The 12,788-nt window shown below is 39.2% G+C and overlaps 1 protein-coding gene across 1 annotated transcript in view; it reads right to left on the bottom strand.

Moving 5' to 3' along the window:
- MAP4K3 (mitogen-activated protein kinase kinase kinase kinase 3) overlaps positions 1-12,788 on the bottom strand; it is a 77,168-nt gene that overhangs the window by 56,536 nt on the left and 7,844 nt on the right. Inside the window, exons 2-5 of the mRNA XM_027889211.1 lie at positions 11,035-11,092; positions 8,100-8,190; positions 5,185-5,249; positions 2,713-2,768 (exon numbers count right to left, since the gene is read on the bottom strand). Of these exons, the coding sequence (XP_027745012.1) occupies positions 2,713-2,768; positions 5,185-5,249; positions 8,100-8,190; positions 11,035-11,092 (270 nt within the window). The remainder of the gene's footprint in view (positions 1-2,712; positions 2,769-5,184; positions 5,250-8,099; positions 8,191-11,034; positions 11,093-12,788) is intronic.

Genomic DNA, 12,788 nt, shown 5'->3' with positions numbered 1-12,788 from the left:
GTACCAAAACACTTTAAGACTCAACACAAGTTAGACACTAAGTTTAAATTCTGGAAAAATTCTATAAAACCGAATCCCTGCATAACAAATCATAGACCATGTCACTTTTGACACTCCCGGCTTATCTCTAAAATTCTCTTCCGGGGTAAATCGACACAAACATCTTCCTTGCTCTGTGACCTCCATAAGGCTCTGTGTTCACAAGAGATCTCTATATCAAGATAGAAATTTTTTTGCCAGTTCATGCAAGACACCATGGAGTTGATTGCAAAAATAAATTAGGACTTTTCAATCATTAGCTTTTTCATAGATGGTATGAGGAAACCCATGACTTGTTCCTGGAGATTTCAAGTGAACAGCATTGAACAGATAGACAAGAGTACCTCTGAAGACACAGTTTTTGGGGAAATTTTTAGCAGTTCATGAAAAGCTCTATGCAATGTAGCTGATGTGCTAATCAGTTATGAAATTCAATTCCTTAAACTAAAGAAGCAAAAAGCTCCACTCAGATGCTTTAACCTGTTTCTCTGGGGGACATGACTAGCAGTACCCAGTTGGTCCAATGGTTTTTTAGAGTTCTCACTGCAGGCATGCATGCATACCTAAAAATTGCACTTGATTTGCTTTTTGCACAAAGTGTAACTAATCCAATCATCTACCAGACCATTGCAACAACTGGCATTAGCTAGAAGAATCCTATGTACACTCCTTAAATCTCTGGAGGCTATTGGAAGCCCATCAACTCACACACTTTTTCTACTGCCTTGAAAGAATTTGAGGTCACTGTTTTCAAAACTGAATGCCTAGAAACAGCTACTTTGAAGGTCATATTTAAAAAGACCTGTATTTTCAAAACCAATCTCACTGATTCCAACCAAAATTTACAGCAAGTGTTTTCTGAAAACGTATGATTCAATGGGTTTCTAAATGCGAAGACTGCATGGTAACTTTAGGCATCCAAGTAAAACTCTGGATTCATAGAAACTGGTGGTAAAATTAATGTTGGACAAATTACTTTTATTTTATAGGAAAAGTGATGCTGTATTGTAAGCTACAACAGGATATCAGAATCTATATACAATATATTTGGTCAAAGTACTAGAAGCATGTACTTACAGGCAAATTAAAATACAAAATATTAGTCCAGAAATAACACTTTAAATAATACATACAAAATAACAAGTTTCTTTCTCACACACAACCTATACATACTAATCAAGATATCTTCCCACACAGTAAACAATTTCTTAAATTCCATTCTAGACTAGTGAAACACTCCTCCATGTGCTGAGAAGATTACAGGTTTGATTGATGGACTATCTGGTGGATAAGGAACTGGCTAGATGGTTGTATCCAGAGAGTAGTGGTCAATAGCATAATGTCCAGAAGCAGGTGAGTGACAAGTGGTGTCCCTTGGGGGTCCTCACCAGACTGTTTAATATTCTCCCCCTCTACTCTGCTCTGGTAAGACCCCACCTGGAATGTTGCATCCAGCTCTGGAGTCCTCACCATGGGAAAGACACGGACCTGTGAGAGAGTCCAGAGGAGGGCCACAAAAATGATCAGAGGTCTGGAGCACCTGTCCTGTGAGGAAAAGGCTGAAAGACTCGGGGTTGATCAGTCTGGAGAAGGTTCCAAAGAGACCTTATATGGTGGCCTTTCATTTCCTTATAAGAAAGATGGGGACAAACTTTTTAGTAGGGCCTCCGGGAATAAGACAGAGAGTAATGCTTTTGAACTAAAAACCAGTAGAATCAGAGGAAGAATTCTTTTATAATGAGGGTGGTGAACCACTGGAACAGGTTGCACAGAGAGGGGGGTAGATGCCCCATCCCTGGAAACATTTAAGGTAAGGCTGGATGGGGCTCTGAGCAACCTGATCTAGTTGAAGATGCCCCTGCTCATTGCAGAGGGGTCTTTAAAGGTCCCTTCCAAATCAAATCATTCTACAACTCTGTAAGAACAAAAGGGTTTAAAGGTTCAAAAACCCCAGATGACACATAAGCCTTCACTGTAAGGAGAAAAAAGACACATCCTGTAACTCAGCAATCTCTAGCACAGGATAGGGAGATGATAAGTGGCAACCAAGGGAGATGGCCTAGGAACAGAACTATCTTGAAAGAGTATTTGAGAGAGGCAGCGGCTCTCAGCTGATGGCATTCAACAGGTTTGCATTCACTAGAAGTCAAGAACTACTCTCTCACATGGAAGCAAGACATCCCTCAAAAAAGCACTTCCTGATTAAGTTTTACAGGTGTACTGAACCTGTAATTTAGGAAAGAAAAATCAAAGCTAGCATACCCACAGGGAGAGGCTGGTGACCTTAACTTGAACATCTCAAGTACGTAGGCAATTTTTTTCTTATTAGCACAGATTAACTATTAGATATGCAGACTGAGTGCTTAAATTTTCCTTCAAACCTACAATAACCAATTTATATTGCAAATATGGATTAAGAAAATATGCTGCTTCCCCCCTTTTTAAAACAAACATAAAAGTAACAGCAGAAGGATGACAAGACTTTTCTTCAGGCTATTTGAGGTTATGCAATTATACAGGTTTCTAGGCTATAATATGGGACCTCCTCAAAACTCTGAGAAAAATGCTATGTCATCCAATTACCCTATTTCCATAGCATCATATGTTATCTGTAACTTTCACTTTTAGCCATTAACACTTTTACATTAAAAGTTGAAAACAAGAACACGCTACCTGTAGTGTTTCTCTGCTAACATAGGCAATTTGCTGTTCTGACAGTGGTCCCGTCACTGAAATGAAAGGGAAAAAGAAAAAAACCTCAAAATTAGGTAAGATACTGCCCATTCCAAATTCATACCTCAATTACTTCCATTCACAGTGATAGGATCTTACATTGCAAATCTCTAAGTAAATGTGATTAGTTTTTAACCCAGACCAACCATCCCAAAGACCACTAAACACCTTTTAAACTCAAAAACGTCCATTCCCATTGGAATAGGAAGTACTAATTCCTTCCATATTGTCATGGTTTTGCCCAGCTGGTCAGTCCCTGGGGCTGAGGAGGGTTTTGTCCAGGTAGAATTGCTATAGATGTAGTTCTTTAGTAGATTTTATTTTGCTAGTAATAAATGTTCATACTATTTTCCCCAAATCCAGTCTCTTTTATCTGCATAAACCTTCTCTCAACTAATAGTAATTGTATGGGGAGTATGAAAGCAAATTGACCCAGAGCAAAACCACGGCACATATATAAATCTCATCATAATTAGGAGGAAAAAGAAACAGAAGCAGTGATTTAAGCACAACTCTTTCCCCTGCAGAAACCCATTGTGTGCTTCTGAAAAAGGCTGGACTTACAACTCAGTGACTCAGATCTGCAGCAAACTTTGTTCAGTTCCCTTTGAGCCCCGAGTAGTTCTTTGTACCGTTTGTGACCTGCTCTCTCCTTCCGTCCTTCCCACTGCCACACGACCTGCTCCCTCCAGCTTCTCAACCCTTTTCTGAAATGAGCTATCAGCACTGGTGTTCCTGGGCCTGCCACACCAAGCAGCTTCTCAAACTCTCCCTGGGAGCAGGTTCAGCAGTTACCCAAGGGAAGGAGGAGTCTCCCTCTCCCTCCAGGGTCCAACTTCATTCAAGCCTCTTAAAGGAAAACAAATTCTCAAGAAATACGCAAAGCAAACAGTGAACAGCAAGCAAGTAACGGTCTGTTTGCCCCTAGTCACTGGACTTTGATCCTGAAAGTAAAGGGGTTTAAGATTAGGAAACAGTCCCCACTGTAAGCTTCTCACATTCTGCAGAGAAAACAAATAGAGAAGTTGGATGGAGTTTCTCAAAGGCCTCTGCAGGAATAAGGAGTTAAGAATGAATCCGGATTAAAGAATCTTACTGCTAAGTTTCTACAAAACCATAACATTAGTATCATGCAATATATATCTTCAAAACAAGTCTAAATCCAACTTCCCTTTTCTGAATGAGAAGCTCCAAATCCACACAGAACTATATATATTGGTACCCAGAGTATGTACATCTAGGCATTTATGTTATTTTGAGAAATTAAATTCTGGTTACCTTAAATGACATAAGATTACAGAGGCCTATAGTTCATTTGGAATAAGTCTTCAGAACACAATAAAGATCAGAAAAGAACCTTCCATTCTAACTACCAGCAGAGAAGCCAGAAATCAGACGCAAGGGAAACCACTCCTGTATGACATCTGTTCAGGCATTTATGTGGCATGAGCTCATTTCCTACTCTACAGGTGTTCCACATAACAAAGCCTATTAAACACGACACTTTTCCCAAAATTAGCAAAGATGTAAAGGCTCAACAAGGCCACATTCAAATGACTATGCCATGAGCATGGTGTGAACTTGTGAAATTGTGCTTGTTTTAGTTGCACCCAAGTTACATACAAAAAGCTCTTTAAGCACAAGAGAAGATTCTCACGTTAAATCTTCACAATTCCTCTGTGAAAAACATCACCTGGGAACCACAAAGCCACTACTCCCAGCATACTCCTTTCCTATGTAAATCTTAATACCCTCAAAACTGAAAACTAGCAATCAATTTACTAAATCCCCTCACTATCAAACAGATTCACACACAGCCCTTGTTTCTTTGACCATTCTCTGCAGCCAAGCCTAAAGCAAATATACAGGCCACCTTTGCTTTTCACATGTCACAAAGCCAGCATAAAATAAACAGTAATAAAAAAAACCTTAGTGGAACTACTGCTGTACAAACATACAGATGATCACTGTTTACAAAGGACATGAGCACCCATGGTAATCAATCCACTTACCTAGGTTTCCGTAGGCAGTGGTATAGATTATACTAAAACAAACTTCAAAAGCTCAGAAACAAAATGGTTATGAAGACAGCACATGAAGACATAATTTTTTTTTTAATTTTTACAATGTAGTGTTGTCTAATTTTACAGTCTTTAAAAAGTAGTGATGGTATATGAGCTACAGAAGGACAGAAATAGCTTCCACTGCTAGAAAAAAAACCCACCATAACTGTAATTTTGTTTATGAAAACCAAGCCTAACCAATTAAGTAAAAACATAAGCTGAAACTGACCTTCAATGACTTACTATGGATACTAATTTTAGGATTCCTTCTCTTTAATTCCAAAACACTGTAATCATTTCAATTTTGGAAAATAAGATTTACTTATTTAAGGAATTAGTCTTGACATACCATGATAAATATCCTGTAGAGAGCCACCTCCACAAAACTCCATGCAAATCCATAGCTTGTCTCGTCTAAAAAGTGAATAAAACCATTCATTAGCTGTCAGATCTGAGAACAGCACCTGTAAAGGAAAAGTCAGAGGACTATAACATTGTAAAGTACAACATAACAAGCTCCGTATTACAAAAAGTACAAGTCAAATGAGTATGATTTGATCTTTATGTTATACTTCACTGTCCAAACAGTAACTAATAAAATATCCAAAAAATTCTACTTTAATGAAGTAATAAAAACAGTATTAGTGAAACATTCACACTAATTTTTTGTTGAAATACTTTTTTCTGAGTGTAGAAAGGAAACAGATGTGGATTCTTATTTCTTCCTCATTTTCACTTCTCCACTTTTTTCAGAGCATAGGACTTAACACAAAAAAGAAACAAATGCAAAGCAAAACACCCTAGGGGTATCTTTCAACTTCTTCCACAACAAATTAAGTGAAAATAGTGCTTTAGTCAGTGCAAGGCAGAGTGGAGTCCATGCCGTGGGTAAGTGCCTGCTCAGATAAAGTCTTTTCCTTCAGAAATACCTACAGGTCAGAGGGAAGTTATTTAGTTGTTCTTCCCTTACTAAGGGAATCAATTCAGTTTGAGTCACTATACCTCCAAAAAGGTGTTTTCCAAGAACAGACAATGAACTGAAGGATTCAAAGGTCTCTTCTATTGTGGCCAGCAATTCTATTTTCACTTAGTAATTTTTACTGGTAACACGTGTGGTCACAAAATGGCATTTTGGAAAGCAGAAAATCTGGGACTTGGCTAGTCATTCCTGGTCATCAAAATACTCAGAGGGGAAAAAAAAAAAATCACATAAAACCACCTTAGAGCAGTTTGTAACACAGGACAACCAAAGGAATGGCTGATGGTTGTTTTGCAGCTTCCTTAAGAATCCTGGTCTTGAGTTTCTTGCATTCATAAGGCTCTGTTAGAACAGCTGAGACATTTGTGGAAGTGTTTTGCAAAGCAATGATGTAAAGTGCTGAGCTTATCTCCTGCAAATTTCAAAAATTTCTCACCAGCAGGTAACAGCTAGAATAGCTGCTGTTCCAAGGAAGAACTGTCTGTCTTGGATGTCCTCCCCTTTCACATCCACAGTCTACATAGCCCTCGAAGCTACACCCCATCTGCTTCCTCTAGGAGTGAGAAAGGTACTGTTCAAACATTACAGAAGTTTTAAGCTACAGAATTCCCTTGGCTGTTAACTCCATACATTTCTAGGGATTAATTAAAGCATTGCTTGAAATCATATTAAGTCTTTCCACTGAAATAACTGATGAAAGTGAGACACACAAGCGATGTGACTACCTGTGAAAGAAAACAGAATTAGCGGGGAACATGAGCGAGGAAGAAGTACTGAAGAGACAGACACCTCCAAGTCCCCCATTTGTTTCCCACAATGATGCAGGACTCAAACAGGGATCCTTTTGGGGGCACTGAGTTCATGAAAGCCACTCTTTCCCGTGTGGCTGCATCCTGTTTGATGCCAACAGCAGCAGTAGTGTGGAAGTGGGAAGAAGCCAGAACAATCTCAGCAGCCTTGGGACAGCAGCAGAGCACCCACAAAGTAAGAGACATGAAGCAGATAAGTGCAGTAAATTCACACTTTTGCTTACTGGGCATTAACTTCCCAGTGTGCAAAAGCCCTACAGAAAAGAAAAAAAAAGAACATAAGAGGATCAGAAGAGACGACTTCATCTCTAATTCACTATCTAACCTTTTATTACTGTGCCTAAGCACTCTGGAACAGGTGAAGATCCATGTAACATCCAACACTAACACTGTACACAGCTGTCTGTTTCTGCAGAGCACATGGCAAGAGCAGCAAACAAAACAGACAGGACCAACAGTACTGCTTAGTGTCTGCAACTTAACACCCAGGCTAACAGGAACACAGAAACCCGACTGCCTGAAAAATCCTGCCATAAACAGAAGAAATCCAAGGGGAACGATATGCTGGCAAGCGGCAAGTAAAGGATGATGGTACTTTTCTATCGTTCTTAGCATTGAAATGCGCTTGGAAAACAAAAGGTCAGACACAAAAAGGTCTCTAAGACAGTGATGAAATTGCCCAGACAAAAGAGAAGCACTCTACCAATGTAAGAGGAGGGAACCAAGCAGGAGAATAAGAGAGTGACAAAACACACAGTGTATTTACCAAAATTTAATTCTGGGTCTACAAATGTGTATTTTGGTACTCTAAGACAAGAGGGAAACTTTTTTTTTTTTTTTTTTTTTTAACGAAAAAACACCCTCACCCCAAATACAGCACCAGGAGAAGAGGCACCATTTCGATACAAAAATTGTAAAGAAAATTGAAAGCAATAATAACATTTTTTCACAATCTATTTTCACATGACATTTTAGAAAACCATCAGAAACAGCTTTTCATTAGTTATACTAAGCAATCCATTCCTATTGTAACTAGTTAAAAGAAGCAGTTGCAAGAGAACTAGATATATTTGTCAATGTTTCTACAATGCAAATAATTTCACCTCCAGAAACAAACATAAATGAACCATCACATTCTGGTCAGAAGTTCATGTGTTAGACAAACAAGACATTCTACTGAAAAAGATACTATATACACAGATTGTTCATACTTGTCATACCTCTCATTTTGCACTTACATGTTATAGATGTCAACTCATTTGCAAGAAAACATGACTATGTGTTCACTGAATGATTTTGCTGAGAGAAAAATTATTTATAGACACTGTAATAAACAGATTTTAAGGTAAATGAAAAAATATAAAATTGGATAATACTTATTCGGTAAATTGTGTTTTGCCTAAGTCACCTTTTAGACCTGTCCTTTACAAGGAGAGAGGCACACATTTTTAAGTGAGCAAAAGAAACAAACTGTACCTGAGATAGCTGCCAAAATAAGCAACAATGTTCGGATGTTTACAGTCTTTCATCATAATGATTTCCTGCTGCACAACAGCAAAATCCTCTCCTGAAAAGCAGAAGGACGAGTATTTTCATTGGCCTGGGTTATACTCACATCTTAACTCAATTTTCAGCACATGTTTATAAAACAAACATTCTGAGTAATTAAGACCAATTATCCGCAAGTTTCACAGATCTATAAATTAGCTGTAAATCAGTATTTACTAGCAAGGGCTTAGCAATAAGTAACTATATTCTCCTGGGACAGATGGACCTCATGCCTGCTGACACCTGTTATAATATCGGCCACAGCTCTTTCTAAAGTCCTTATTCTCCCTGAGAGCCCTCTGTGTGCATCTGCATATGCCCTGCCAATAGCCCACGTTCTTAAAAACACAACAAGACTTTGCTATTTTTGGCCACATGCCCAATACGCATTAGCTCATCTTCCTGAGCAAAAAACCCCAGTCCCTAGTAGGTTGCTGCTGCTGCAACTTTTCAGCAGACTCAGCAAGAATGTAAATTTATGGCCTGTGTGTAACTTAAACTTAACATCCAGATAAAACACTGACACAGGTGTGGCATTTACCTGAGTCTCACTGTTCGGTACCATGGGTGTCCTGGTCTTTCTGTAAAAAGTTCTTACTGGATATGTACACTGAGAAAATCATGAATGAAACTGAAAACACAACTGAGATGTTTTTATTTTGGTAGCGTTATTTCGTATGTAAGTTAAAGAAGGCAAAAAACCCCATAAAAAGTAAGAGAATGATGGTAACAGAATATTTGAAAGCCTTCTTAACTTGTTATTTTTTTAAAATAAATACACCTCATGTGTTCTTTATTGTTCAGTCTCTTACACTGAGATTCCTCTGAAATTTCTTTAGCAATAAGGGCAAACTGGAGCTAGTCTGGTATGTTATTTTGAAATAAGTTCTTCCGAAGTTTCTTTAGTTAGACATATATAGCACACAAATACCAATTCATTTTTACAAGCCTCAAGGCCTTTATTGGTGAAACCAGCCTGAAGGCCTAAAACAACCATTTAGCTCCATGAACTTAAGACACTTAAGTTGAAAAAATAGGAACATTCAAAGTCTGTCACAATTCTCTTTTTAGCACTCTGCTGTAGTGCTCCTGAGCGTAACAAACTGGAAACCAAAGTGATTCTCTAAAAACCTGAATACAGACACTAAGCTCCCATGTATTGTCACAGTCCAAAAATCAATTCTCAAATACGACTTAATAAATTTCAAAAGAAAAACAATAAAGTCCAACAGAACTGGCCAAGCTTTACCTAAGAAAATATGTTTTAAAGCTTCTCCCAGTAAATAAACATAATGACGACCAATCAACTGGGCTATTTATAACCAGAAAGGTGATGTTCCTTTGTATTTTATTTAACTGATAGCAAATTTCAAATCACAAGCTGAAAGGTAACATCTATCTGTGTGTATTGCTGATGACTTGCTGTATCCTGGCTAGACTTTTAAACACACAGACACTACAGAACACAGAAATTATTTTCCCGTACAGACAGGTATCCCTGTGAAAGGACACGATTCCCCCAGTATTTGACCAGTGTTTTCAATGCATTCAAAATGAAACTAGCATAAAGCCTTCACACTCTCTCCCAGTCTGCAAAACTTCCAAAAGAAGCCAGTGTCACAGTCCTAGAATGCGGCCACTGCCTGTCTGAATTCTCACTCAAGCCTCCATCACAATCGAAAGTGACAACTACAGAGAGAAACCGAGCTTAGTGAGCAAACCGAGGGCAGCTAAAGCACATTCTCTGCACACCACCCGGGTGTCTAAAGGCTGCCAAAAATATTTAACTGCAAGGTGCCAATTGTTCACCTCTCACCACAGCATGAGGGCAAATTACCCCTGCTGCAGCACATCCTGGGCTCTGCCCACAGCATGATTCTTGTGCTTGGCTTAGCTGGACTGATAACCCATGCCATGCAAAGCCAAGGACTCCAACAACTGGGAACTGACATAAAATAAAAACCAAAGAAAAAGAACTAGACAAGAGCATCTGAGAGCACACTTTCAGTTTGAGTAAAAGAAGTGTGATGAATATACACTTTTTGAACCACCTAGTAACAAACATACTGTCCGTATTGAATTTTTAAATGTGCAAGCACTGCGAAAATAACATTTCTAATCAATTCCAGAATTTTAAGAAAAAGGAAAAAACCTGTACCTTCTTTCCCTTCTTGCCTACATACACCTTAAGGATCAAAATAGGTAATTAAAATATCACACAGACATACAATATTAAATCTGGAAATGGAACACCAAAAGTTAGAAGCTGAACAAAAAGTCTGGATTACTGTCCTCCTGTTCAGCTAGCCTGTTATTAATAGAACAGCACTTCCAGGCTGAGACTGATCGGCAGGGCACATGTACTTTGTGAAATCACAACAGAGGCAGAGTTCAAATATAAATCCAGCAGACAGTGAAGTCTTAATCATAGTCTGCCTCCAAATTTCAGGAAATGTACTCAACTCCCAGATACTAATGTTCAGCTATTATTTCACCCTTCTTTTTATTTTTCTTCCTCTACTCTTTTTCCTGGCGAGTCCTTTTCTGCCTTGCTGTCTTCCTCATTTCTTTTGTTCTAGAGGTTTTTGTATCACAGGGATTAAAAACTTATTACTTAAGACAAAAACCCTACAACTCTCACTGAAATTTCAATCAGCTCTCATTTCACTGTTCTTCAATTACATTTTTCCCCTCACATCCTGCTTGGCACGATTGCTATTTTTTTAGAACAATGTATTCCTACAGCAAAAGGCAACAACTACCCCTTCTTTCAGTAAGTGGACTAGATTGATTTTGTATGATTGTTATCTTAAGCACAAAAATATTTAGATTTTGTGGTGTATTTCAATTAAGAAACACTTACCTGGTTCTAGTTTTATTACTTTAATTGCTGCTAGCTCCCCCGTGTTGACATTTCGAGCCTATAAAAACAAAAAAAAAGGGAATATTTAGAGAGTAGAACACAGTAACCAGCTCTGCACTCTCAACTTGATGTTCTCTGACAACATGTAGTCAAAGAGCAGCTGACAAACACAAGGGTTGAACAAAGAAACCACTTGTTGGGGAACACTAGACAATTAATTTGTACTGAGAGCTGAAGCTTTAGTCTGCTCAGGAAGTTACAATGCCACACAACACTCCTAAATTATGCAAGTCCTTGACCATGCTGTGCTTCTGTATTAAAATCCATAAACAAACCAGCCACTGAGAGACTGACTGGAAAGCAGGTCTGACACTCACGGGTCTCACAGAAGACAATTGAGGCCCAGGGTACATCAAGGGCTGTGCCCTGCAGTGTGTGACCTCTTCCAAGACTCCCAGGAGAGCAGTGAAACACTTCCTGAGGATTTCACTACATGCCACTCGGTCCTTACTGTCTGCCAGCAACAGTATCTTCCCCTTGCTGCAGGGGTGCAAAAAGGCAAGCCAGCAACTAAGGAGTTAGGAAGCATTCCCCTCAAAACATTCCCTGGATACAAAGCAGCTCTGAGGCCAACTGCAGCAGCAATGACTCAGGAGCTTCACTGCATTTTGTACAGGGCTCTGTCTTGCTAAGGCCTCCCTTCTACTGAGCAACCAAGGAAGTTATATTTTTAAAAAGCCATTAAGAAGCAACATAAATTATTATAATTATGATTTCTCTTCTACAGCTGTTGCACTTGGCTTCTAATCGAAAACCGAAAGGGCATTTACCCCGTGCTTTCAGATATTCCTGTGCCACTGCACCCAGCCACGAGGAGCAGGCAGCAAAGCTGCTTCCCAGCACTCAAGCGGCAGCTCCTGAGGGATGCACAGTTAGAGCTTCTTCTCTCACCAAGGGAGGTTTGTTACCCGGAGCTGCACTGGGCTGGACCATGATTGCAGGGAATGCCATGCCCCCTCTGCCCTTACACAGGAACACCAGGCCTGCTTTTCCAAAGGCCAGAATTACAGAACTTACAGGTGTAGCTTTTGAGCTGCAAATGGTCTCATTTAAGTCATTTAAGGAACTCGAGAACTCACACCCTTTATTGACCGGCCATGAGACTCGCCATGTACCTGTAAGGTACTGATTCTTTACATGGCGGCTTGAGACATTGTTGTGAAACCACAAGTAGAGAGAAAAATACCCCTAAGACTATAAAAAGTAACCAAATAAATGCAGTGAGTATTCCTGTATTTAAAGATCTACCCAACTCATTCCTAGCACAGCTGATCTCAAACCTCTCAATTTTCTTTGCTGCGGCAATGCTTTGCTGCAATACTGGGAAGTACCAGCATTTGCAAATAATTTGCAGGCTGAGGGTCAGTGATAGATTCTGAGATCAGTGAAAATACTGCAAAAGTCAAAAAGTAGTCCCAACCTGACTGACTGTGGAAAAAACAGTTAAAAAATAAATTTTGTCTGGCAGTCTTCCCTGTAAGTCGTTATTTGCCCACCCCACCGATGGCAGCAATGTCTCCATTTATCAGTGGTGGAAAAAAGACATTAAGAAAAGGAGTTCCTTTTATCTGTACCGGAAAATCAAGACAACATATGAGGAAGTGGCACCACTAAAGCATGAGCTAGAATTTTTACTCCTCATTTCTTTTCAGAACACATAGCATGAAACAAACGCACAGGCAAAATGTTCATGA

This window comes from Empidonax traillii, unplaced genomic scaffold, assembly GCF_003031625.1.
Source record: "Empidonax traillii isolate 1590-97213 ecotype Southwest subspecies unplaced genomic scaffold, ASM303162v1 scaffold256:size688067, whole genome shotgun sequence".
Taxonomy (NCBI): Eukaryota; Metazoa; Chordata; class Aves; order Passeriformes; family Tyrannidae; genus Empidonax; species Empidonax traillii.
This window is presented reverse-complemented; position numbering and strand designations above follow the sequence as displayed.